Here is a 26,383-nt window from a genome sequence, read left to right as displayed (position 1 = left end):
TATCTGTAGACTGTTGCAGAAAAACAGTTCTGGAGAAAAAAACAGGTCCAGCTTTTAGCCTGCATTTGTTGACCCCTTCAAAGAACTCTAATAGATTAGTAAGACACAATTTCCCTTTACAGAAACCATATTGATTTTTGCCCAACAATTTATGTTCTTCTATGTGTCTGACAATTTTATTCTATATGATTGTTTCAACTAATTTGCCCGGTACTGACATTAGACTTACTGATCTGTAATTGCCGGGATCACCACTAGAGCCCTTTTTAAATATTGGTGTTACATTAGCTATCCTCCAGTCATTGGGTACAGAAGCTAATTTAAAGGACAGGTTACAAACCATAGTTAATCGTTCCGGAACTTCATATATGTCTTTGAACTCTTGGGTGAATGCCATCTGGTCCCGGTGACTTGTTAATGTTGAGTTTATCAATTAATTCCAAAACCTCCTCTAGTGACACCTCAATCTGTGACAATTTCTCAGATTTGTCACCTATAAAAGCTGGCTCAGGTTTGGGAATCTCCCTAACATCCTCAGCCATGAAGACTGAAGCAAAGAATTCATTTAGTTTCTCCGCAATGACTTTATTGTCTTTAAGTGCTCCTTTTGTATCTCGATCATCCAGGGGCCCCACTGGTTGTTTAGCAGGCTTCCTGCTTCTGATGTACTTAAAAAACATTTTGTTATTACATTTTGAGTTTTTGGCTAGCTGTTCTTCAAACTCCTTTTTGGCTCTTCTTATTACATTTTTACACTTTATTTGGCAGTGTTTATGCTCCTTTCTATTTAGCGCACTAGGATTTGACTTCCACTTCTTAAAAGATGCCTTTTTATCTCTCACTGCTTCTTTTACATGGCTGTTCTTTTTTAGTTCTTTTACTGTTTTTTAAGTTGGGGTATACATTTAAGTTGGGCCTCTATTATGATGTCCTTGAAAAGTGTCCATGCAGCTTGCAGGGATTTCACTCTAGGACCTTTTATGCAGCATAGCCATATCTCTGGGCATCCAGTCAGAGTTCGTCCAAGAGAACATGCATAAACCAGTGGACATTTTACAGCCTGTCATCCCTGGGAGTGTGGCCCTGCTGATCAATGATGCATTCCTTGAGCTGTCTAGAGCCCTATGGAGTACATCAGCCTCGGTACTGCCAGTGGTGAAATGCATGGAAAAGCGATACTTTGTTCTCATGTAGTGTTTTGAGGCGTTCTGTTCCCATTTGGCCCCAGACTCCATGGTAGCAACAGTGGTAATTAACAAGGCCCAGCAGAGTAGGTTCAAGTCTACCCCCAAGGATAGAGATTCCAAGTGATTGGATCTTCTGGATAGGAAGATCCATACCTCATCATCCCCAGAGATGTCAACAAACTTTACTGGCCATGTAGGATTTCCTTAATTGATCAGCCACGGCTAAATTTGAGGAGCAGTTGCTTGAGGCCTCAGGTGGGGAGTTCTGGGCATTTGCTGCAGAGAGCTGTTTTGGCTGCCACAACATCCCTGCAATCCGCCATTGATGTTGCAGTTGCTGGGGTCAGGGCCATGGCCTTAATGGTATCCATGAGGAGGGCTTCCTGGTTGCAAAACTCTGGGATTACTCTAGATATCCAGCAAGCCATAAAGGACTAGCCCTTTGACAGCTCAGTCTTGTTTTTGGACTGGACAGATGACACTTTGCACTCATTCAAGGATTCCAGGGCTACTTTGTGGTCCTTGGGAGTGTTCATGCTGTCCGCACAAAGATGCCCTAATGGGTGGTGCAGCAGCAGCAGCAATATCGCCCGCAGCATTCCTTTGTGCAGCCTTTCCCCCTGGAACAATGGGACTGGCCTAGAAAGAGAGAGAGATCCCACCAGAAAAAGCAATTGGGCTCAGGCTTCAGACAGTCCTTACGCCCTCCCTCGGTGCAGGCTAAGTGCACTGGTCCAGTCGTTCCTCCATCCCCCTGTCCCTTTGGGGACAGGTTAGTCCGCTTTTACAATGCTTGGGAATCTATTACCTCCAAAAGCTATCAGATCAGACTTTGCACACCAATTTCTCTCCACACCGTATTCCCACCCCCATTCTCCGTCCCTATTCAGGAACACTTTCTGCGAGAAACTGCTCATCAAGCAGGTCAGCTCTCTGTTGAAGTTGGGAGTGGTGGAGGAAGTTCTGCCAAAACAGTGGGGCCACAGTTTTTACTCCCAGTACTTTCTGATACCGAAATCCAAGGGTGGGATGAAACCTAGTCTTGACCTTTGCAGCCTGAGCAAATTCATCAAATACCTGAGATTCCACATGGTCGCTCTGTTGGCCATCCTTCCTGCACTAGTCTCAGAATGACTAGTTTGCAGCTCTGGACTTTCAGAATGGAGATTTTCATTTGGGCATTCTGCTGAGCCACAGGAAGTTTCTGTGTTTCATAGCAGTAGAATGCCACTTTCAATATACAGTTCTCCCTAAGTCTTCACCAAATGTATGACGGTGGTCATGGAATATGTCAGGAGGAAAGGAATCCATATTTTCCTGTAGCTCAACAACTGGTTCCAGGGTGGCTCCAGAGAGGATGTTCTCGCCCATGTCAACATCATGTTGCATTTGCTTGACTGTCTGGGACTCGTTTTAAACACCACAAAGTCAATCTTCGCTCCCACTCAAAAAGTTGAGTTTATTGTGGCCCTGTTAGACTCCATGAGGTTGAGAGCATTCCTGCTGACCAACCTCTTCCAGGCAATTCAACATCTCTGCCTCAGTCTGCAATCCCAGCCATCCACAACAGTTTGTGTGTGCCTGAGCTTGTTGGGCCACATGTCTGCCTGCACACAGGTGGTCCAGTTTGCCAGGTTGCACCTTCTGCCCCTTTCAGATACGGTTCAGGACAGTTTACTGCCCTGCCTTGCATCCTCTGGACAGATTGGTTCACCTCCCTCCATCAGTCCTAGATTCCCTTCACTAGGGACCGAATGGCTGGGCAGCAGTTCTGCAGAAAAGGACCTAGGGGTTACTGTGGACGAAAAGCTGAATATGAGTCAACAGTGTGCCCTTGTTGCCAAGAAGGCTAATGGCATTTTGGGTTGTATAAGTAGGGGCATTTCCAGCAGATCGAGGGATGTGATCATTCCCCTCTACTCAGCACTGGTGAGGCCTCATTTGGAGTACTGTGTCCAGTTTTGGGCCCCACACTACAAGAAGGATGTGGATAAATTGGAGAGAGTCCAGCGGAGGGCAACAAAAATGATTAGGGGGCTGGAGCACATGACTTATGAGGAGAGGCTGAGGGAACTGGGATTGTTTAGTCTGCAGAAGAGAAGAATGAGGGGGGATTTGATAGCTGCTTTCAACTACCTGAAAGGGGGTTCCAAAGAGGATGGATCTAGACTGTTCTCAGTGGTAGAAGATGACAGAACAAGGAGTAATGGTCTCAAGTTGCAGAGGGGGAGGTTTAGGTTGGATATTAGGAAAAACTTTTTCACTAGTAGGGTGGTGAAGAACTGGAATGGGTTACCTAGGGAAGTAGTGGAATCTCCTTCCTTAGAGGTTTTTAAGGTCAGGCTTGACAAAGCCCTGGCTGGGATGACTTAGTTGGGTTTGGTCCTGCTTTGAGTAGGGGGTTGGACTAGATGACCTCCTGAGGTCCCTTCCAACCCTGAGATTCTATGATTCCCCACGCAATGTGTGCTAGGACTCCCCTTTGCTAGGCCCTCTGACCAAATCAGTGGTTATGGACACTTCCCTTGTGGGTTGGGGTGTGCATCAGGACTCATTGAGGGTGTGTAGGGCCTGTGGTCAGAAGGGGAAGCCTTCCTCCATATCAATGTGCTGGAACTTCGGGCTTTCCACAATGCATGTTGTGCCTTCCAGAACTGCATCAGACATTCGGTGGTTCACACACTCACAGACCATACCACCATGGTGTGCTATGTGAATAAGCCAGGGCGGGAGCATTCCAGTTTACTCTATCTGGAGGCGATCAATATGTAGCAGTTTTGTATCAAGGAAGACATCACTAGAGCAGCAGTCTAGTTGTCGTGAAAAATTGTCTTGAGGGCCATCTCAGTAGGTTTTTTTTCCCGAGCCACAACTGATCCCTGGAAGAGAGTGTTCTCCAGGTCATCTTCGCAACATGATGATCACAGGGGTGTCACCTGTTTGCAATGAGGGGAAACAGAAAGTGTTGCCTATTCTGCTCCCAGGGCGGGCTCCCTCTCTGATGCCTTCCACTGCAGCTGGCAGTCGGCTCTTTATACTTTCCTCCCCTATTTTGGTCATCCTACAGGTCATCCTCAAATTCAAGGTGGATCAGGCCAAGCTCAGACTCATTGCTCCAGCATGGCAGAGACAGTGCTGGTTCTCAGACCTCCTTGTTCTGCCACTTGAGCTTCCCATATCACTTCCTCTCAGTCCCGATCTGCTTCCTCAGGACCATGGCTGCACTTTCCATCGTGTGATCAGCTCCCTGCACCTTAGTCGTGGCTGCTACATGGCTGAATGAAGAGGAAGAGCAGTGCTCTGCAGCTGTCCAATCACAGGAAGTTCTCCACTAGGGCCACCTACTTAGCCAGTATCTAATAGGAAATCTTACTTGAGCTGTACTGAGAGAAATTTCTCTTGTTCTAAAGGGTTTTAAGGTTAAATGATTTCCATCCCTTTGCTGGCAATGGTTAGTATCTTAAATTTTGCTAATTAGCAATAGGTAGGCTTAGATGTCTGGTCACATGGGGGTATTCAGTACCTTTTCAGTTTATTTTAGGAGTTATTCAGAGAGCATTAATCTATTGCACCCAGGTAATCACAGTGGAATTCAAGGCAGCTGTCTGTCTGACTGTGTTAGGCCCCCTTCAGATTCCCACACAGTGTCTTTGCAGGCATTCATATTTGTGGCAACAGTTTATAAGAATTGAACATAACTTTCCTTATAACATACCTAGTGCTTTAAAGGGTTTATAGGGTGTTTGAGGTGACTGCTTCTAAATATTCTAATCTCTGAGTTTTTCTCTAGACCTTTCATTTGTTAGGCTTGGTCTACGCTACGAGTTTATCTCAAATTTAGCAGCGTTAAATCGAATTAACCCTGCACCCGTCCACACAACGAAGCCCTTTACTTTGATATAAAGGGCTCTTAAAATGGAATTCTGTACTCCTCCCCGAAGAGGGAAGTAGTGCTGAAATCAACATTGCCATTTCGAATTAGGGTTAGTGTTGCCGCAATTCAACGGTATTGGCCTCCGGGAGCTATCCCACAGTGCACCATTGTGACCGCTCTGGACAGCAATCTGAACTCAGATGCACTGGCCAGGTAAAGCCCCACAAACTTTTGAATTTTATTTCCTGTGTGTCCAGCGTGGAGCGCTGATCAGCACAGGTGACCATGCAGTCCCAGAATCAAAAAAGAGCTCCAGCATGGACTGTACGGGAGATACTGGATCTAATCTCTGTATGGGGAGATGAATCTGTTCTATCAGAACTCTGTTCCAAAAGACAAAATGCCAAAACATTTTGAAAAAATCTCCAAGGCCGTGATGGACAGAGGCCACAACAGGGACTCAACTCAGTGCTGCGTGAAACTTAAGAAGCTGAGACAAGCGTACCAGAAATCCAAAGAATCAAATGGACGCTCACAGAGGGAGGGGCAACTGACGACTGTAGTTATCCCACAGTTTCCGCACTCTACGAAAACCATTTGAATTCTGGGCTGAGTTCCCAAAGCCTGAAGGGTCAAAAACATTGTCGCAGGTGGTTCAGGGTATATGTTGTCAGCCCCCTCCCCCCCCCCCAGTAGGACTGGTATCCGTCATCGTTGTCCCGTGGGTGCTCCTGGCTGGCCTCAGTGAAGTCGGCCGGGGGCGCCTGGGCAAAAATGGGAATGACTCCCCAGGTCATTCTCTTCTTTAAGTTTTGTCTAATGGAGATTCAGTCCTGCCTGGAATATCATGCCAGCTGGAGGCTTCTGCCTCAGGCTGCTCTCCCAGTCAGCAGCACCGTGCGGTCACACCTACCCCTTGCTACCAGGGCTCACAATCAGATACTTAGACCTCTACATTTTGCTGCAAATAAAAAAATTAAGCTGCCGTTTAGAACTGTCCCCCAACATACATATCCTGGGACATTTTGTATTTTACCAGTGTCAACCAAAGGCCCACACACAAATGGAGATTCAGTCCTGCCTGTGCGTCTATCCTAGTGCTTGTCACAGATTCCCATTTTCAGCTATAGGCTTAGTAAGTGCAGAATGATGGTTCACTCTACTTCGCTGTAAGCCAACTGCCCTCCCCCCTTTGATCTCTGCTTTCAGAGGCAATAAAGTCAATGTTGTTTCTTATTCATGCATTCTTTATTACTTCATCACACAAATGGGGGTATAACTGCCATGGTAGCCCAGGAGGGGTGGGGTTGTTGCAGGAGCACCCCCTAGAATGGCATGCAGCTCATCATTTCTGTGGGATGTCTGGGGCTCTGGGGCCGTTTGCCTCTCTGGTTCTTTAGTAGGCTTGCCTGATATTCTAGGCAGGACTGACTCTCTGTTAGACAAAACTTAAAGAAGAGAATGACCTAGGGAATCATTCCCATTTTTGTCCAGGCACCCCCAACCAACCTCACCGAGGCCGGTCAGGAGCACCATGACAGCAGCAGACGGTACAGTATGACTGGTAACCGTCTTTGTCAACTGGCAAAGCAGCAGACAGTACAGTGTGGCTGGTAACCGTCTTTGCTAACTTGCAAAGGCAAGGGGATGCTGCTATGTAGCACTGCAGTACCGCGTCTGTCAGCAGCATCCAGGAGACATACAGTGTCAGTGAAAAAAGGCTGAACAGGCTCCAGGGTTGCCGTGCTATGGCGTCTGCTCGGGTTATCCAGGGAAAAGGGCGCAAAATGGTTGTCTGCCGTTGCTTTCACAGAGGGAGGATTGACTGCCAACATTTACCCATAACCACCCGTGACACATTTTTGGCCCCATCAGGCATTGAGATCTCAACCCAGAATTCCAATGGGCGAGGGAGACTGCAGGAACTATGGGATAGCTACCCGCAGTGCAACGCTCCGGAAGTCGACGTTAGCCTCGGTATATGGATGCACACCGCCGAATTAATGTGCTTAATGTGGCCGCGTGCACTCGACTTTATACAATCTGTTTCCAAAAATCGATTTCTGTAAAATTGGAATAATCCCATAGCGTAGGCATACCCTTAGTGTAATTGTAGATTATGCTAAATTCACATTGAAGTGAGACCGCTCCCTATGGTCTGGTCAGCTGAAAGCTTCAGGAGTTTCTTTCATACACTAATCTGTGTTCTGCATAATAACTACAGCATCACAGAACAGACTGATTCTATACCTGGAGTACTCCACTAAATTATTTGCTCTTCATGGTAATGATTCAATCCCTTTTGGGTAGTAGTTTTCTGTAGTTCTGTTGTAGTACTAGATGTCTAACTTTAGCATTATTTTCTTTAGCAAGATATTGAATCTCCTATCTGAAGACTGATAAATGTGTTTTATTTTTTCAGGAGAATCTGCCAGTGATGCAGGTATAGTAAGGATTACATTGAAATATAAATAGCACTCACAAAATACCTATCCACAGTTAAAATTAAATTTGTCGTAGTAGTATTAAATATTTTTTTTAGTTTTAATAGTGTATTTTTCACACTTACATCAATATACATTAAAGAACGTTTAATTTATAAACAAAAATTAAACGTAAATGACTTCTGTTTTCACTTCTTAATACATTTTCATTCAAGTAGTTCTAAGTAAAAAATAATAAAAAGCTACCTTGGGTGTTGGTCTGTATTTAGGCTTAAGTGGTGTTCCTATATGTGGTTTTTTTTGTTTCTTTGTTTGTTTTTGTTTTAATTATAACTGCTTTCTACATTTTATTTTGAGACTAAGCAGACACTGCATGGAACTTGCCTTGCAAAATACTGTAGGTAGTTATTTCACCATCTACTTCAATGGCACTTCCATCTTCCACTTTCCTAATGTCAGTACAAGTTTAGAAAAACATTGGTCTCTTCCCCTCCTCTATTATGTGTTTATGGCTTCAATTTATGTTAAAGGTGATCTGCAAATTTACTTCCCCAAATAGCATGGGATGGATAATTCTGCTACTAACTGATTATAAATATGCCTTTTAGAAAAATGAAATATACCAACTCTTTAAAGTCATTGGTATTTTGCTGTGATGTTCCACAGTCTGTTATGCTGTGATGTTGCAGCTACCGTTTCCCCTGTTGCACTTAGGAACCCAGAAGAGTTCACTAAAGTGAAGTTTTATATGTAGTATGGTTTTCATCTCAAGGTTAAATAATATTTTAAAGACTCTGTAATTGCTCCATATAACAGCCATGCCATTTTCCTGGCTACTTTTAGGCCAACTCTGTATTCCAGCAGAGTTTATTGGTAGCTGTTATATCAAGGAGGGATGCATTTTGAGATATCTGATTCCCCTCCGTTGCTAACTTGAGTACAGCTGATTTTGTTTTAAAGGCTAAATTCAGTTAGCAGCCCGCACTTCTCACTTAATTTTAAAGTCTTGCAGGGAACCTTTTAATGGGAGTTTGGTGTGGATGGAGGCCAGGAAAGACCATGCGCACACACTTCTCCCAAAGTTAGAAGAAAACCATGATGCCAAGTGATGACTTTACAGTGTGAATAGTAAAACTGTGCCATTAATAAACCAAATAGAACACATTAAAAAGAAAAAGGTCTGACCTTCACACTAATCGTAACAAAGCACTCTGAGTTAAGGCTGCCAAATAGTCCTTAACTCAGCCTCATTTAGTCTAAATCTTCTCTAAAGCTCCATCCCTGTAGTCTCTAAGTGACTTAGTATTGTGCATATGTGCAGTCTCTCAATCAGTGGATCTTAATGGATACTGTCATGTGCTTTACTAAGAAATTACTTCTACTTTTATAAGCAATCTGTGGTGTTCTTCACCAAAGTATGAGTGGCTTACATCATTCGTGTGGGGTAGAGAAATATTATGCCTGTTTTATATATGAGGAAACAGAGTCAGCAATAAGAACCAGGTTTTCTGATTCTCAGTTCAGTGAGTTAATATCTAGGCTATCTGTCCTCCCTTGCTTAAGGGCAATATGGCTTGTTAACTCCTAATTTCCTTACTCATTAGTTTGTACCATCAACTTTAATGTTAAAGTAGCATTTTTGTACATTAAATGTGTTCATGCCTATTCTTTTACTCTAATGAAGTAAATTATGTATAGAGTCAGTAGATGATTTATTCAAAATGCCTGGGTGCTGCATTAAGTTAAAATTAACTTTAAAAAATCCTTACTATCTCATTTGTCAATTAAAAAGGAAGGGGATGTTTTACTGGTAATAAATTAATTGTTCAGGGCTCAGGGTAAAAATAAACAGGTTAGGAAAACTGAACAAATGAGATCCCAGTCAGCAAAGTACTTAAACATGTGAGTAGTCCCATTGACTGCAGTGGTGGTACACATGCTCAAAGTTAGGCATATGCATAAATACCTTGATGACTCAGAGCCTGACTTACTGGGGTGGGGCTATTTTTCAGCGATAACGACTAAAGTTTATGGGGGCAGAATACAAACTTCTTATAGAGGGTTAGTCTCCTCTTAAAGCACTATCAGAACAAATCAGTACTAAATAGGAAAAGTCATTAAATATCTGTACAAATTTTTAAGATTGGTTGTCAGAGTATTGAATGCTTTCTGCCTCTAATACTGTTTTTTCTAATTTTTATGTTTACTTATAAAAAGTATCCACAGAAATACTGTTGCAAAGCCTGAGGAACTGGTTATATCCTGCTAACCTGCACAGTTAGCAAATATTCAAAACAAAAGTGTCACATTGGTCAGAGAGAATAGAAAAAGAACTAGATACATTCTTGGAGGATAGGTCCATCAATGGTTATTAGCCAGGATGGGCAGGGATGGTGTCTCTAGCCTCTGTTTGCCAGAAGCTGAGAATGAGTGACAGAAGATAGATCACTTGATGATTACCTGTTCTGTTCATTCCCTCTGGGGCATTGGCTACTGTTGGAAGACAGGATCCTGGGCTAGATGAACCATTGGTCTGACCCAGGATGGCCGCTCTTATGTTCTTATGTCTATTTAAACTCAGCTTGAAAAGAGAGATTCAGAAGACAATCTTCATAGGTTTAGCATGAGGAAATATTGAGATTCCCTTTGACCAGACTAGTTTTGTATTCCATTCAGGGAAGTGGGGGGGAATTAGTTATATTTTATTAGAATAATCTTTATAATAAGTGGCATCAACTGTACTGAGATCATAATAATGTGAATATAACTAAACAAGAATTGGAAACACTGTTGGGGGGAAACAGCAAATGTAAATATTTAATGGAATGAAATAAAAGCTTATAATTGCAATAGATTTTAAAAGTCCTAATGTATGGAACATGATCTTTTTTATGAACTTCATGTCCTCTCTCATATATACCTTGTATAATGAACAAATATGAAAATAAGAGGGAAAAGTTGCCATGTCACTTTTGAAGAACTGGAGAAGAGAGTGAAATCCTTCTTGTTCTCCATGTGGTTGCAACTGTGTGAGCATACCCAGCACATCAAAGCTGGAGAATTTTGTCTAGCACTACCTGTAGGGATAGAGCTTTGCACCCTTCTCCCTTAGCCCCTTCCGTGGCTATATAAGGGCAGCACTGCCCTCACCCCCCTCATTCCTTCTCATTTCCTACAGCAAGAGTCTGAGTATTCGGTGAGTTTTTTTTTTTTAACCTCAGACTTGTCTTCATTTTTTTCTCTGTTTCTTTGGAATATAGTTATAGTTGGTTAGTAGTACCTGTTAGTCATAATAGTTAGTAGTGGTAGTAGTAAGTAATTAGGTAGTTTCTCCCAGTGGAATGCCCTCACCAGGGTTTAAAGTTTGTCCTTAGTGTAGGGTAGCTATCCCCAGTAACGTCCCCCACACTTGACATTTATGATGTCTGGGGGAAGGGCACATTAGAGAAAGGTGCTCCATCTGTAAGCTTTTTAAAAAAAAAGACACCGGTGGCTTGAGACTTAAGATTAAAGCCGTATCTTCTCAAGAAGGCCCTGAGCTCTGCCTCAGCATGAGGGACCACTGTGGCGCATCAGGCCCCTCAGAGGCACTGAGGGGCCTGAACTAGTACAGGCTGGATCTTCTCAGCTGAGCTCAGATTCCTCGTCAGAAGGAAGAGGGATCTCTCTTCTTCATCAGGTCCCCCATGCAGATGTGTATTGTCAATCAGCATGTGCTATTATATAAAAATGACTTTGTGAACTGGGACCCCTTGTCCAAATTTGTGGATAAGTTACCAGAATCCTTCAGGGAGGATTTCAAGGCTTTTGTTGCAGAAGGCCGTTTAGTGGCCAAGACATCATTATAGTCAGCTCTGGATATAGTGGATGCTTTATCCAGGCTAATGGCTTCTGTCTTCACAATGAGGAGGATCTTACATGGTTGCAAAACCCTGTCATGGCTCATGAGATCCAGCAAAGCATAGAGGACTTGCTGCTTTTGGTCACCTCATCATTACTGAGAGAAATGAAGAGACATTACATTCCTTTAAAGACCTCCAAAAGCCCCTGTGCTCCTTGAGGATTTATGTTCAGGCCCCAAGGAGACATGGCTTTGGTAGCCATTGACGGCAGTAATAATCACCCTCAGCGATATTTCCATCAGTCCCCCTACTCTGAGGTAGCAGTATTTCTCCAGAAAGGGGCACAAATTGGAGCAAAGACTTTCTGGGTCTAATTCTAGCCAAACGGCCCATCCTCTCATCTCTTGGACTTGGCAGCCTATTTGACTTGAATCTCAAAAGCAGCACTCCAGCTTGGAACATAACTTTCCCGTCCCTTCTGTTCCAGGACAGGTTGTCCCACTTCTGTAGTACTTGGAAGGTTATAATTACAGACAGGTAGGTCCTTAGCACTATGTGATCGGATTATGCTATTCAGTTCATATCCAGTCTCCCTCCTATCCCCATACCCATGTCACTGGGTGGGCCACTATGATGAGTCACTGTTTACGCAGCAGGTGGAAACCCTGTGTACTATGGGGGCCATAGAGGAGCTTCCTCCTCATCTTCATGGAAAAGGATTCTACTCCCAGTACTTCCTGATCCCCAAATCCAAGGGAGGATAGAGACCTATCCTTGATCTCTGTGATTACCCTGACTACTATTCTTCTTGCACTGAATCATAATGTCTGGTTTGCTGATGTCAATCTCCAATATGCCACACAAAGTTTCTGAGATTTCTTGTTGCTGGCCAACATTAATGGTACACAGTTCTCCCCTTTGGCCTATCTTCAGCCCCAGGGGTCTTTACCAAATTGAGTGATGGTGATGTGGTGGCGGCCTTTCTCAGAAGGAGAGGGATTAATGTATTTCTGTGCTTGGACAATTGGCTGGTGAAATGCACATCCAGGGAGCAGGTCCTCATTCATGTCCCATTCACTTTGGACCTTTTTGGTTAGCTGGGTCTGATCCTGAACAAAGGAAAATCAACTCTAATCCCAACTCAAAAAATTGAGTTCATTAGGGCCCTATTAGACTTTACAAAGTTGAGGGTCTTTCTCCAGTAAGAACAATTCCAGACAATTTGGAGCCTTTGTCTGGCTCTCCAATTTCATCCTTCAACCATGGTCTGTGTATGCCTGAGATTACTGGGCCATATGGCCTCATGCATTTACAGTGCACAGCAGGAGAGGCTCTTTGCCCTCTTCAGTTGTAGCTGAGGTTGGTCCGTCACCCAAGTTGCCAGTCATTGGACACCCTTATCTGAGTTTCCCCAGAGCTACCGGACTCACTACAATCATGGATAGAGCACAGGAGTGTGTTTCAAAGGTCTCTCTTTTGCCTTTCTTCCACCAATCAGAACGTTAATCACGAATGCTTCCACAATAGCTTGGTGAGTGCATTTGGGATCATTAAAGATTCAGTGTTTGTGGGCAGAGCAGGAGACCTCTTGTCATATCAATGTACTGGAGCTTCAAGCAGTATACAATGTCTGTTGGGCCTTTCAGGATCAGATCCAGTGAGCCACTGTTCATACTCACTGATGATACCACTGCAGTGCATTATGTGACCAAGCAAGAGGGCAGCTACTCCACCCAGCACTTCAGGAAGCAATAAAATTCTATCATTTCTGCCTCAAGGAAATAATCATACCCATGGCAGCTCACTTCCCAGGCTCTCAAAACCAGCTGGCTGATCACCTCAGCAGGACCTCTTCAGACAACCGTGAGTGGTCCCTAAAGAAAAGTGTGCTGAGATCTGTTTTTGGATATGGGGCGTCCCTTTTATCAACATATGTGTGACAAAGGACAACAGGAAATGTTGTCAGTTCTGTTCCCAGATGGTGCTCAGCCTGGGATCTGTAACGAATTATTTCCATCTGAATTGGGGAGGGGACCTGATGTATAACTTCACCCTCCCCATCACTTTGATCCATCAGTTTGTTCATAAGCTCAAATTGGACTATGCCAAGATAATGCTGATTGCACTGGCCTGACTGAGGCAGTGTTGGTTTTCCGATCTTCTCACCCTACCAGCTTGGCCTCCTAAGTTTCTCCCTACCACCTGACTCAACATCACAGCCAGTTTGTTCATCCTACATTGGACAGTCTGCACCTTACTCTGTGGATGTTGCATGGCTAGATGAGGAGGAGAGGAAATGCTTGGTATCTACAAGGTCCACCTACTTGGCTAAGTGGAGATGTCTTTCAATTTGGCTAACATCAAAGCAAATTCAGCCCATGTCAGCTCAGATTCATGATATTTGGTACTACGTGCTGCATTTAAAATCTTGTGAACTAGCTCTTAGCTGCCTGAAGGTCCACTTGGCTGCAATCTTAGCTTTTCATCTTCCTGTCTAAGGAAAGATGGTATTCTCAAGTGCTATGATAGTGAGATTTCTGAATAGTATTGTCTGCCTTTTTCCACCAGAGAGGAAAATGGTGCCATTGTGGAGCTTAATACAGTGATGGCAGTGCTTATGGGTCTGCCTTTTTGAGCTGATAGCACCATATTTTTGGTATTTCCTTGCCTAGAACACAGCCTCCCTGATGGCTATACCATCTGCAAGATGAGTCAGTGAATTGCAAGCCTTATGGCAGACACTTCATATATGCAGTTCTTCAAAGACAAGGTATCATTGAGACCACTCCTGGAATTTTTGTCTAAGGTGCTGTCTCACTTTCACTGTAATCAGGTTATTTACTTAGCTATATTTTCTCCCAAGCCACAATCAATTCCCTGGACAAAGAGTCTGTATTACTCATTTTTCCCAATGCCTCTAACTCTAAAAGTGATGAACAAGATCAAGCAGGACAAGGAGATCTTGATAGTCCTTACATGGCCAATACAAGCATGGCATTATTACCTTTTTAGATTGTCCACTTGTTAGGTAGAGGTCCATAAAGACAGCCTTTTTAATAATCATTACATTGGCTTGAAGAATTGGGGAAATCAGAGGGCCTTTTTGGTGGATCCTTCCTTTTCAGTACACCTCTACCACCTCTATAACACGACCTGATATAACACGAATTTGGATATAATGTGGCAAAGCAGTGCTCCGGCAGATCAAAGCAAGTTCGATATAATGCAGTTTTACTTATAACGCGGTAAGATTTTTTGGCTCCCGAGGACAGCGTTATATCAGAGTAGAGGTGTATTTTTGAAGGATAAAATTTCCCTACATCCACATCCCGGATTCCTTCCTAAGGTATCGTCTGAGTTTCATCTGAACCAGACCATACATTTACTGTTCCCTCTGTGTCAGAAGAGCATTGGCTTTCTATCTCGATAGGAGCAAACCATTTTGGAAGTCTCTGAGACAAATAGTCTACATAGTAGACAAATCTAAGTGTTCCTCTATTTCTACCCAGAGATTTCAAGGTAGATTTCAGGGCGTATTATCACTTGCTATGAAATTGCCAATGCCCAACCTCTTGCTAGGGTTCTGGCCCATTCTACTAGGTTGCAGTCAACATCCTGGCCTTATTTAAGGACATTCCAGTACCTGAAATCTGCAGGGCCAGTATACGGTCTTCAATGCATACATTCTCTTAAATGCTATGCCTTGGTTCATGCCTCTAGATCTGATGTAGCAGTAGGCAGTGCAGTTCTGTCTTCTGTACTAGACTCTATTCCAAAACTCCCTCCTGCTGTGGTACTGCTCAGAAGTCACCTGAAGTGAAGCACCCATAGGACTCTACTTGAAAGAGAGTGAAAGGTTACTTACTCTGTGTAGTAACTGTCGTTCTTCAATATGCATGTCCTTATGGGAGATCCACTGTTCACCCTCCTTTCCCTTTGCTTCAGCGTTTTCTTTGTGGGATTTTGCAGTAGAAAAGGAAGTGAGGGTGGTTCACCTGTGCAGTTTTATGTATCTTCAGCAAGGCATGGGGATCTGTGGGGCTGGTGCATGTGCCCAACTGACTGCTAATGAAAATCTCTGCTCAAAGGTGCATCTGCACCTGAAGTGGAGCACCCCATATTGGGACACAACTTGAAGAAATACAGTTACAGGATGAATCACCTTTCCTCTTTTCATCCCTTCTGCATCAGAGTTTCCAGCCTCAGTTTTGGTGCAAAGGAACTAAGGGAGGGTCAGGGTGGTGCTGCCCTTATATAGCCACGGTAGGGCCTACAAGGGAAAGGGCACTAGCTCCGCCCTTACACGTATTACCAGACAAAGTCCTTCGGCTTTGGTGACTGGGCGTGCGCACACCTGAGTGGAATACATGTCTGCACCCACATCTCAAAGAACAACAATTATGCTACAGATAAGTAGCCATCTTTTTCCAAATGGAAAAGGTGACAGTATTGTGTGCGAATGTGAAGAGTTGGAGTATAGAATTATTTCTCAGCGTCCATTTGAACTGTAAGTTCAATATTTAAATAGTTTTAAATATTTCAGGCTTAAAAGGCTTTGGTTACAAATAAATTTTAAAAAATAAACTGTTTCTGTTGTAGTGGATTTAGTTAACTGGCACACACTGAGCTTTGATAAAATGTAAAATAATTCAGTACAAAAGCTTAGATTTACATTTCAAACTTGTAATTATGACTAAGCTGTGGTGATGTTTCCTTTTAATAGAAGGAGAAACTGGAAACCGTGCCTCTGAGAAGCCAATGGTGTCCGAGAATGGCGAAGTATCTAATGATCTTCCACCTCACGTAACCCAAAGGTCCGTTCCTATCTCTCTGTTCCTTTCTTACCTAACTGTAACAGGTCTGAAGAAGGCAATTGTTAGTCTCTAAGGTGCCACGGCTACCACTCTGAAGCTTAGACTCACTAACCAGAAGGCTTTATTAGGGCGATATGACTTTAATATCTGGGATGCCATTCTGAAATTTAAGGACAAGTTGTAAAGCCTCATGCATCTAGAACCTGGGCTTGTAGATCTACCAGGCAGCTGACATCTCCCGGCTACCACCGAGCAGCAGCTGCAATCAACTTGCGCTCCGCTTCCCATGACCCACTGTGGACATAGACCATGGGAAGTTCCGCCTCAAAGGTTTGATAGACGGCAGCCCCAGGGCTCCCAATTGGCTCCCTGCCCTATATAAACCCAAGGGTAGTTCCAGGAAGAGTCCAGGCAACAGCGTGGATCTTCTGTAGCTGCCACGACCATTTCCGCTCCTTGGTCTTGAATTCCTGGCTTAAACCTTTGCTTGATATGGACTTTGCCTCCTGATTCAGACTCTGACCCCAGTTATCGACCCTGGCCTGGCCCTGACTCCAAACTCCTCTTCTATTCCTAGCCTCACGTTTGCCCCTGCTCTGACCCCAGGCCCTGACTTCCCTTGTTGGGATCTTAAAACAAGTTGGCTGAGGATGCTAAGCAGGAGTTCCTTTCACTGGTAGATGAAGGAAACTTGTTCGTCTTAGCTATTGGCTGAACAAGTAGGACTGAGTGGACTTGTAGGCTCTTAAGTTTTACATTGTTTTGTTTTTGAGTGCAGTTATGTAACAAAAAAAATCTACATTTGTAAATTGCACTTTCACAAAGAGATTTCATTACAGTACTTGTATGAGGTGAACTGAAAAAATACTATTTCTTTTGTTTTATTTTTACAATGCAAATATTTGAAATGAAAAATAATGTACAGTTTGATTTCAATTACAACACAATACAATATATATGAAAATGTAGAAAAGCATCCAAAATATTTAATAAATTTCAATTAGTATTCTATTGTTTAACAGTGCGATTAAAACTGTGATTAATCATGATTGATTTTTTTAATTGCGATTAATATTTTCACGTTAATTGCGCGAGTTAACTGTGATTAATCGACAGCTCTACTATAAACTAGTAACTTCCATGGACGTGTATTAGTAGTTCGTTTTGCAGCTATAAATGAAAAATCTTTTCTTTATTGTAGAAGACCACCACGTCCCAATAGCGCAAGGCCAGCTCCTCCCCGGATAAAACGACAAGAAAGTACAGAGGTTTTACTTCCAGAGAGGTAAGGGAAGGGGGGAGAGAGAGAGAGAGAGTGTGTGTGTGTGTGTGTGTGTGTGTGTGTGTGTGTGTGTGTGTGATGCAGAATAAACATTCCTAGTTTTCCCAATGCATCATTTTGTGATGTTCCATGTGACACTCACCCATAACAATGTTACTAAAATATACACACTGCACATGGCCTCAGCTTAGAAAATGTTAAGATTTGGTGTCCTGGTCTTATTGTTTCTGCAGAACCAGTATATTGTCAGAACAAAGTGAAACTGAACTGTGGTATCAGAAGCTTTGAAAAGCAGATAAAATGATCAGCTGTTGCAAACTCTGGAACAATAAATCTTATAATGCTAATCTAAGATAAGCCTAGAAAAGGTCGGTCATGTATGCAGTGAATAGACCATGGCCCCAGAATGCTAAAGGTGTCTTTTGAAACTATTCCTAATTACCAAAATGATAAGCATCTGATAAATGCTAACTTCCTCTAATCCAGAAAAGCAAGTTGGTGGTTAAAAGAAGAAAAATTATTTCTGTGGCCAAATAAAAGACAGTTACTTACCTGTATCATAACTGTTGTTCTTTGAGATGAGTGTGGCCATGTATTTCATTCAGGTGTTTGTGCACCTAGCACTACCTGTAGAAGTGGCATTCATGCCTTTTCCTTCACATCCCTCCCACGGCTATATGGCATTGCCGCCCCGACCCCCCCTTCCCTTTCTTTGCACTGAAACGCCAGGCTGGAGACTCCAGTGCTGAGGGATCAGATGGTGGGCTGTGGAATATATGTATGCACTCACCTCTCAAAGAACAACAGTTACGATACCGGTAAGTAACCGTCTTTTCTTCTTCAAGTGGTTGCAGACATGTATTCTATTCAGGGGACTCTCAAGCAGTTTGAGCAGGAGGTGGGGATCAGAGTCTATTTAAACAGTGAATGCAGACCTGCCGTCCCAAAGTTTTCATCTGATCTCGACACCGTAGTGATAGCATGATGTTTAGCAAAAGTATGCACAGAAGACCATGTCACTGGCCTGCAGATAACCAGTATTGAAATATCGCTGAGGAATCCAATTAATGTCACTTGATCTCTCACTGAATGAGCCCATAATGACTGAAGATATGTCATATGAGCAACTTCATGAGTTTGGGTAATACGAGCAGTTATCCACTTGGAAATGGTCTGAGTGGAGACCAGTTGTTCTTTCATCTGCTCACATAGGGTACGAATAGTCAAGATGATGTATAAAACTGTTTAGTCCTTTCATAGATTTCATAGCATATCAGAGTTGGAAGGGACCTCAGGAGCTGATGTGGGCTGAATTTGCTTGGATGTTGTCCAAATCAAAAATTGTTTCTGTTTAGACAAATAGGTGGACCTTGTAACTGGTTTTCTACTACTAAGCAGAATTTCCCTAACTGCTTCCAGGAATTGCCCCTTCTCATTTAGCCCTGCAGCATCCATGCAGTGAGGAGTTGTTCATCTGGCAGTCAGCAGTCTACCTGTCTGTGATGTCAGCAGGTTGCGAAGAAGAGGGTAGAGATTTGTGAGTTCGAGAGAGAGAGTGGTCAGAAAACCAACATTGCTTCGGCCATGTTGGTGTGATCAGAATCAGTTTGGTATGTTCCAGTTTGAGCTTGAGGATAAATCTGAGGGATAGGAGGAAAGGCATACATCGGGTCCCTTCTACAATTCACTTGTAATGTTTTGGTAAGGGATCCCAGGCCAACTCCTGCTTGGAAACAGAACTAACATTTCCCATTGTCCTTTTGTCACAAATAGGTCAATTGAATGGACCTCAGCACATTGTTCTTTAGGGACAACTCGTGGTTGTCTGAGAAAGCCCTGTTGAGCTACTTGGCTAGCTGGTTCTGAGAGCCAGGCAAGTAAGCTGCTGTGGGTATAATACCATCTGTAGAGGAGCGGACTCACCCCTGCGGCACCTCCTGCTGGTTTCTTAGAGAATTAGCTCTTTTTCCAGCCAGGAGCGTCCTCTGCAGGCCGGTGATCCACCTGTCCTCTTGGACCCTGTGCCCCTCTCTGGACCCCGGTGCCTTTTTAACTGGGGTGCTGCCCCCTGGCAGTACCCCACCAATCTGGGTCTCCCCTCCCTGGGGAACCCCCAACCCACTATCCCCACTTTGCCTCAGTTTTGGCTACTGCCCAGTCTCCATCTAGCCCCCGTTCACTGGAGCAGACTGCAGTATCAGCCACTCATCATAGGCAAAGGGGTTTGGACCTGCTGCCTTTGCCTACCCCTTGGTCTGCCCCTGCAACCCCCAGTACCTCTTGGCCTTATGCTAGGCTGCAGCCTGGGGCTTTCCAGGCAGGAGCTCCCCAGCTCCTCTGCCTTTCCCCAGCCCTGTTCCACTCAGATACCCTGTGTCTAGCTCCCTGCAGCCAGGCCCTTCTCCCTCTATATGCAGAGGGAAACTGTTTGCTCCTGGCTTCCCTGGCCTTTTTATACAGGCCAGCTGTGGCTTGATTAGGGTGTGGCCCAGCTGCGGCTGCTTCCCCAATCAGACCAGCTTTTAAAGATGCAGCTTTCAAGCCCCTCCAGGCCGCTTTTTAAACCCCTCAGGGCAGGAGCGGGTAACCACCCCACTACACTATCCTTGATGCAGTGGTGTCAGAACTTTATTGCCTCTTGATAAAGCTGGATCCCACCTGCTTGCTTATCATTGCAGTGGTATTGTGTGTGAGAATATGAATCGCTGCCCCCAGGAAGTGGTTCCGAAAAGCCCAACAGGCATTGTATGTTGCTTGAAGTTCCAGCATGTTGATATAACGGAAGATTCCTGTTCTTACCACAAACCATGAACTTGTAACATTCCTAGATGTAAAAAGCAACAGAGTCCTGTGGCACCTTATAGACTAACAGATATATTGGAGCATGAGCTTTCGTGGATGAATACCCACAGGACTCTTTGTTGCTTTTTACAGATCCAGACTAACATGGCTACCCCTCTGATACTTGATTCCTAGATGTGTTCCCCAACCTATTGTGGAGGCATTGGCAAATACTGTTCTTCTTCGAGTGATTGCTCCTATGCATTCCAGTTAGGTGTGCGCGCCGCGCGTGCACGGCATCTCGGAACTTTTTTACCCTAGCAACTCCGGCGGGCCGGCTGGGCGCCCCCTGGAGTGGCGCCGCTATGGCGCTGAATATATACCCCAGCCGGCCCGTCCGCTCCTCAGTTCCTTCTTACCGCCCGTGACGGCCAGTTGGAACTGTGGAGTGCTCTTGTCCTCCACGACCCTAGCTCTCGGCTGTTCTGGTTGGTGAAGGGTGGGCAAAGGGGACTTCCTGACACATGTTGTATTCTGTCTACACGTATCTCTGACGGCACTCAGACAGGAGTGTCCAGTGGCTAGCAACTCAGGTGATAGTCCTCTTCAGTGGTAGCTGAAGTTAGTCTAAGGTGCAGTCTTGCATGTTGCACCATGTACTTGTAGGCTGCTGGATGGTCCAGTAACCACAGGCTTACACGGATCATTTGTGAAGAATGTGAATGGTGATCCCAATGAAGATGCTGAATTGTCTGGAACAACTGGCGTGGGAAAAATGTACTAGATGAATTTGTTGTGACCAAGGATATCAAAGATAGGTCTCATTCCTCCTTTGGACTTGGGGGTCAGGAAGTACAGGGACTAAAATCCTTTTCTGCAAAGATGACGAGGAACCTGCTCCACAGCCCCCAAGAGCACACAGGGTTTGTACCTGCCACAAAAGCAATGATTCGTGAGAGGGCTCCCTGAGAAGTACAGAGTAGGGGGATAGGATCTTAATGGCATAACCCAATCCCACAATGGTTAGGACCCATAGTTATTGTCTCCTGAGCACTGTAGAACCTGTTCCTGAATAGATGGGACTGGGATATGATGATCACAACTGGAGCCAGGCTCTCAAAACTTAAGTCAAATAGATTGTCCACTCAGACAGGAGAGGATGGATGGTTTGGCTAAAATTAGATCCAGAAACTAACTGTAAGGATGTCTTGGCCACTAACGGGCCTTCTGTAACAAAGGCTTTGGACTCTGCTCTGGAGGATTCTGGTAATTTATCCTCAACTTTGGACATAGTGTTCCAGTTCACCAAAACCATACCTTGGCCACAGAGCTTGCTGGTTGGCAATATGCAGTTTGCAAGAATGAAGTCCAATAGATCTCCCTCCCCATCAAATCTAACCTGTTCTGTCATCTTTCTTTAGGCATAGACATGTATCTCCCCTGTCTGTCTCACTCATTTGCTGCCATCACAACACGGGAATTTGGAGCTGGATGAGGGAGAAAAACATTCAAAACCCTGCATAGGCACATAATATCTATTAGTGAGTTTTGTTGTGAGTGTTAACAAAGCTAGCATATTTCATGCAATTTTGCAGGCTGTAATATCACTTTGTTTATAGAGAATGCTTCTCTCGCAGGAGCCATGGCTGGAGGATATCCAGCAGTTTGTGGGTGTTTTTCTGAACAAACTTGGCATGAATACTTAAGGCCAATGCTATGCTTCTGAGCAGATATTATAATGACCTGAAATCCTCCAGTACTGAAGATGAGGACTCTGGTACCATTACATCATCTGGTGACAAGGAGGAAGATGGAGGTGGGACAAACAGAATTCCTTGTGGGATAGCATCCGACAGTCAGATTCAGGAAGCTCCAGTGCAGATGGAACTGCCTCAGCCAGTGGCTACAGAACCAGTGGTTCCTGGAGGGACGCTACCAATGGTAGAGGTGATTGTGCTCTAGAATGAGCAAATGGCTGGGACTTAGCCAACTGGGAGATTTCCAAGAGATTCCATGGAGGCCATTGCAGATAAGGATATGGCATCGGAGGCCAGTAGGAACTAAGCCGGGGCGCTTGTCTCTGTGGTGGTAATGGTACCAATCCCAGTATTGACCATGATTCCCATTGTCTCGATGACCTTCAAGATCGAAAGCGATAGGAGGAAGCAGAGTGAGATGCCTTCAAACTCCACTTTGAGGACGCTTCCAGATAATCTGATGGTGGCAGGGGAGCTGCTCCTGATGGGGCCACCAAAAGCCCTGCATTGTCTGTGTTCCAACCTGACATTGTCATTAGTACAGGGGGAACAGTCAATGGCTTCTTGACCGCTTGTACCAGCCTGACACTCATATTTGGCCCTGGAGCATGCATTGAAGCTGGTCTCAGGCCTGCCAGATGCAAACTACATTGTAATCAATGTCTGTATCAAAGATTCTGTCCCCATTAGCGACACCCTCAGCGCCAATGAGGAAGGCGGTTGAACCTCTGGACCGTAGGTAAACTGCAGGGTGGAGGACATTGCTGTAAATAACAATAATTCTGCCCACTAGGCAGGACACCACAGATAACACTACTGCAGTCAAATGCTCCTGAATAAGCAGCAAGTCAGGACAGGCAGGCACAGCAAATCTGCTGCCTGGTACACAATTGGTGTGGAAACAGACAATGTTCCTTGGTACTGGATTCCTCAGATGTCCCCAAGGCAGTACCAGAGTTGACAGTATGGAGTATCCGTGGTCCTGCAATGGAACTGTTGAGAGAGTTGACAGCCGAGCTCTAGCCCACATACCCGCAGACTCACGGTGCTAGTTGGTACTTTCCCTACACAGAGAAGATGAATCTCCTTGTAGTCTGGAATGCCCCCAGTCCATTTTATGGGTTCTTTTTCTTGGGGGACCTGATAAAGGAGAGCATTCCCTCTTCTTTCTGGGCAAGGAATCCGAGCTCAGTCAAGAAGTCAGGTGCTTTTTTTAGGAGCCAGACATTCCTAGATTGTTCCTATTACTGAGGCAAGCCTCATGGCTTGCTCAAGAAGCTGCTGCTTTAATCTGAAGTCTCTAGCCACCTGAGTTCTCTTCTTAAAGGAGTTACAGATGAAGTGCCTTTCCTTCATGTGCCCTTCTCTGCGGCACAGAAGTGTGGGTGTTGCTGTTGGGGGTGGCTACCCCACAAAAAGGACAATGTTTAAACTACGGGAGAGCATCCCACTGGGAAAACTACCTATCTAACTACTGCAATCTAAAAGTACTACTACTAACTACAGTAAAACCCGCCAAGAGTGACCACTCATGAGAGTTAGCAAAAGTGGTTGCTTGTAAGAGGTGGTCTCTCTACAAAGGTTTGCACACCGGAGAGCAGCAGCTGCTGGAAGTAAGGAAGATTGGTTTCTTCTACAGGTTTGTTTTTATAGATAGGAGTAAGAAAATGTGGTCGTTGGTTGCAGATGACAGGTCATCGCTCTTCACATTTTCTTCACAGTTAAATTATGGCGGGGGGGAACATTCCGTGGTTTCTGCAAGTAGTCGCTTGTGACAGGTAGTCTCTCTTCAGAGGTGGTTGCTAAGGCAGGTTTTACTTTATATACGAAAAAGATCACAGAAAACAGTGAAGGCAAGTGTGAGGTAAGGTCACACCAAGTGCTAGCTGCTGGTGGTAGGAAGGAACTAAGCGGTGGGGTGTCACTGCCCTTACATAATCATGGGAGGGGCACTGACAAAAAGGGCATAAGTGCCACCCCTACAGTTACTGCTAGGCAAAAATCTCTAACTTCATTGAGCTGTGCATGCGCACACCTGAAACAAATGTCTTTAACCACTGGAAGAAGAACCGGAATGCCTGGCCAGTACCTCTGTCTTCATAGATTCATATAGGCTCTGAGTAAGTTTCCCAAACCTGAGGAAGAGCTCTCTGTACATTGGAAAGCTTGTCTCTCTCACCAACAGAAGTTGGTCCAATAAAAGAGATTACTTCACCCACCTTGTCTCTCTGATATGCTTGGACCAACATGGCTACCGCAGCACTGCATAAAACAGGCCATAGAACTTCCCAAAACATTCTTAGAGCATATCTTTTTTTAGAAAAATATCCAGTTCTGATTTAAAAATTGTCAGCGATGGAGAATCCACCACAACTCCTGGTCAATTGTTCCAGTGGTTCATTACTCTCACCATTAAGAATTTTCACCTTAATACTGCCAGTCTATACTTATCTAGCTTCAGCTTCCAACTATTGGATCTTTCTCTACTAGATTGAAGAGCCTGGTATTAAATATTTGTTCCCTGTGGAGATACTTATAGACTGCAAATTAAAGTTGGGCTGCAATTGAAAATGGCATAAATTAGATTAGGAAGTAGAACAGTAGAACCTCAGAATTACAAACACCAGAGTTACGAACTGACCAGTCAACCACCTACCTCATTTGGAACTGGAAGTATGCAATCAGGCAGCCGCAGAGACCAAAAAAGCAAATATAGTACAGTGCTATGCTAAATGTAAACGACACCTCTATCCCGATATAACGCGACCTGATATAACATGAATTTGGATATAACGTGGTAAAGCAGTGCTCCGGAGGGGGCGGGGCTGCACACTCCAGTGTATCAAAGTAAGTTCGATATAGTGCGGTTTCACCTATAACACGGTAAGATTTTTTGGCTCCCGAGGACAGCGTTATATTCAGGTAGAAAAAAAAAAGGGGGGGGGGGTTTTAAAAAAAAAATGACTAGCCAAGGAAACTGTTCCTGTGCTTGCTTCATTTAAATTCAGATGGTTAAAATCAGTGTTTTTCTTCTGCATGGCAAAGTTTCAAAACTGTGTTAAGTCAATGTTCAGTTGTAAACTTTTGAAAGAACAACCCTAACGTTTTGTTCAGAGTCACAAACATTTCAGAGTTGTGAACAAGCTCCAATCCCAAGGGGTTCATAACTCTGAGGTTTTACTGTATTAGAGAGAGAGAGAGGCATGTGCTCTCTTCAGTCATAGATAACATTTGGTCAACATTTCTGTATGGTTTAAATTTCCATTGTCTTTCTTTCAGGAATGGCAGCGGGAAAGCCGTCTCAAATGTGATCATAGACAAACAGAATTCTGATGATGAAGATGATCAGTTTGTAGTGGAGGCAGCACCACAGCTACCTGAAATGCCAGAAATGGAAACGGTCTGTTAATATAACAAAACCCCAGCATTTTTGCTCAAATCTTTGTTCAGAGTTCCCTTAATGCTGTCCAATTTTTTTTTATTCGAGCAGTTTCTTATCTGGGATGCATGCATGCTTTAGATCACAGCAATGTAAGCTTCCTTATAACTAAAAGCTTTTACTTTTTCTTATGTAGGAGCCAATAATGGAACTGGATGGTGATGAGAAGCATGGTAAGTTTCTCTGGCTCTTCTCCCTTCATTTGTGATTCATACTCTACACAGGATGTAAAAGAATCTTAAATAGATAATGGGAATAACATTTCTTGATCATGTTTTGATCTTGCATCTTGAAGGTATGTACTTCTAATTTATGCAATAACTTTAAAAAACAAAAATATAGAAACAAGCTATTTAGCAAAAGCAATCTGTTCTTATTGTAACAGGGTAGCAGGATCTACAATACAGGTAGGGATACAATTTGTTCTTATTGTAACAGGGTAGCAGGATCTGCAATCCAGGTAGGGATACAGGGTAGCAAGAGTTTAGAACCCTGCTGAGTAAATTCTGCTAACTTATTATGGTAGGTACAGCTGGTAAAGTCCATGGAGAACCAGCATATTATCAGATCAAAGTGAAGCTGAACTTTGGTATTGGTATGTGTTTGCTGCCAAGTTTTAAAGAAGGTCAAATCACTGAACTGGCAGAAGTCACTGACTAAGCACCTTGAACCAAAGTTTGTTGACATGCTCAACCAGCTTTTTACAGCAATAGCCTCAGGTGCGGAAAGAATATTTTCTTCATTTCAGTTTATTCAGCTGGTTCAATTCAATGACTAATTAATTCATAGTTGAGAAACTGGTTATGAGTTGAAAAAGCAAGGAAGTTTGTTTTCCTTCCCTAATCTATGAAAAAAAACTACGGCTGGGAGGATAAGATCTACTAGTTCTAAAATCTTGAAGGACATGGTGACCAGAAACAATTAGTTCTCTTCATTAATTACACATAATATTTCCCTTTGTTT

General features: G+C 43.9%; 1 protein-coding gene across 3 annotated transcripts in view; it reads left to right on the top strand.

The window, feature by feature from the left end:
• Positions 1-26,383, top strand: part of TRAF3IP1 (TRAF3 interacting protein 1) — a 96,399-nt gene that overhangs the window by 36,097 nt on the left and 33,919 nt on the right. For all 3 annotated transcript variants that reach the window (XM_045033010.1, XM_045033012.1, XM_045033013.1), the window contains 5 exons: positions 7,484-7,504; positions 16,071-16,161; positions 17,363-17,446; positions 25,261-25,381; positions 25,557-25,593. In XM_045033010.1, coding sequence (XP_044888945.1) covers positions 7,484-7,504; positions 16,071-16,161; positions 17,363-17,446; positions 25,261-25,381; positions 25,557-25,593 — 354 coding nt within the window. The remainder of the gene's footprint in view (positions 1-7,483; positions 7,505-16,070; positions 16,162-17,362; positions 17,447-25,260; positions 25,382-25,556; positions 25,594-26,383) is intronic.

Source organism: Mauremys mutica, chromosome 10 (assembly GCF_020497125.1).
Source record: "Mauremys mutica isolate MM-2020 ecotype Southern chromosome 10, ASM2049712v1, whole genome shotgun sequence".
Taxonomy (NCBI): Eukaryota; Metazoa; Chordata; order Testudines; family Geoemydidae; genus Mauremys; species Mauremys mutica.
Note: the sequence above shows the minus strand (reverse complement) of the source record. Positions and strands in the feature narration are given on the sequence as shown.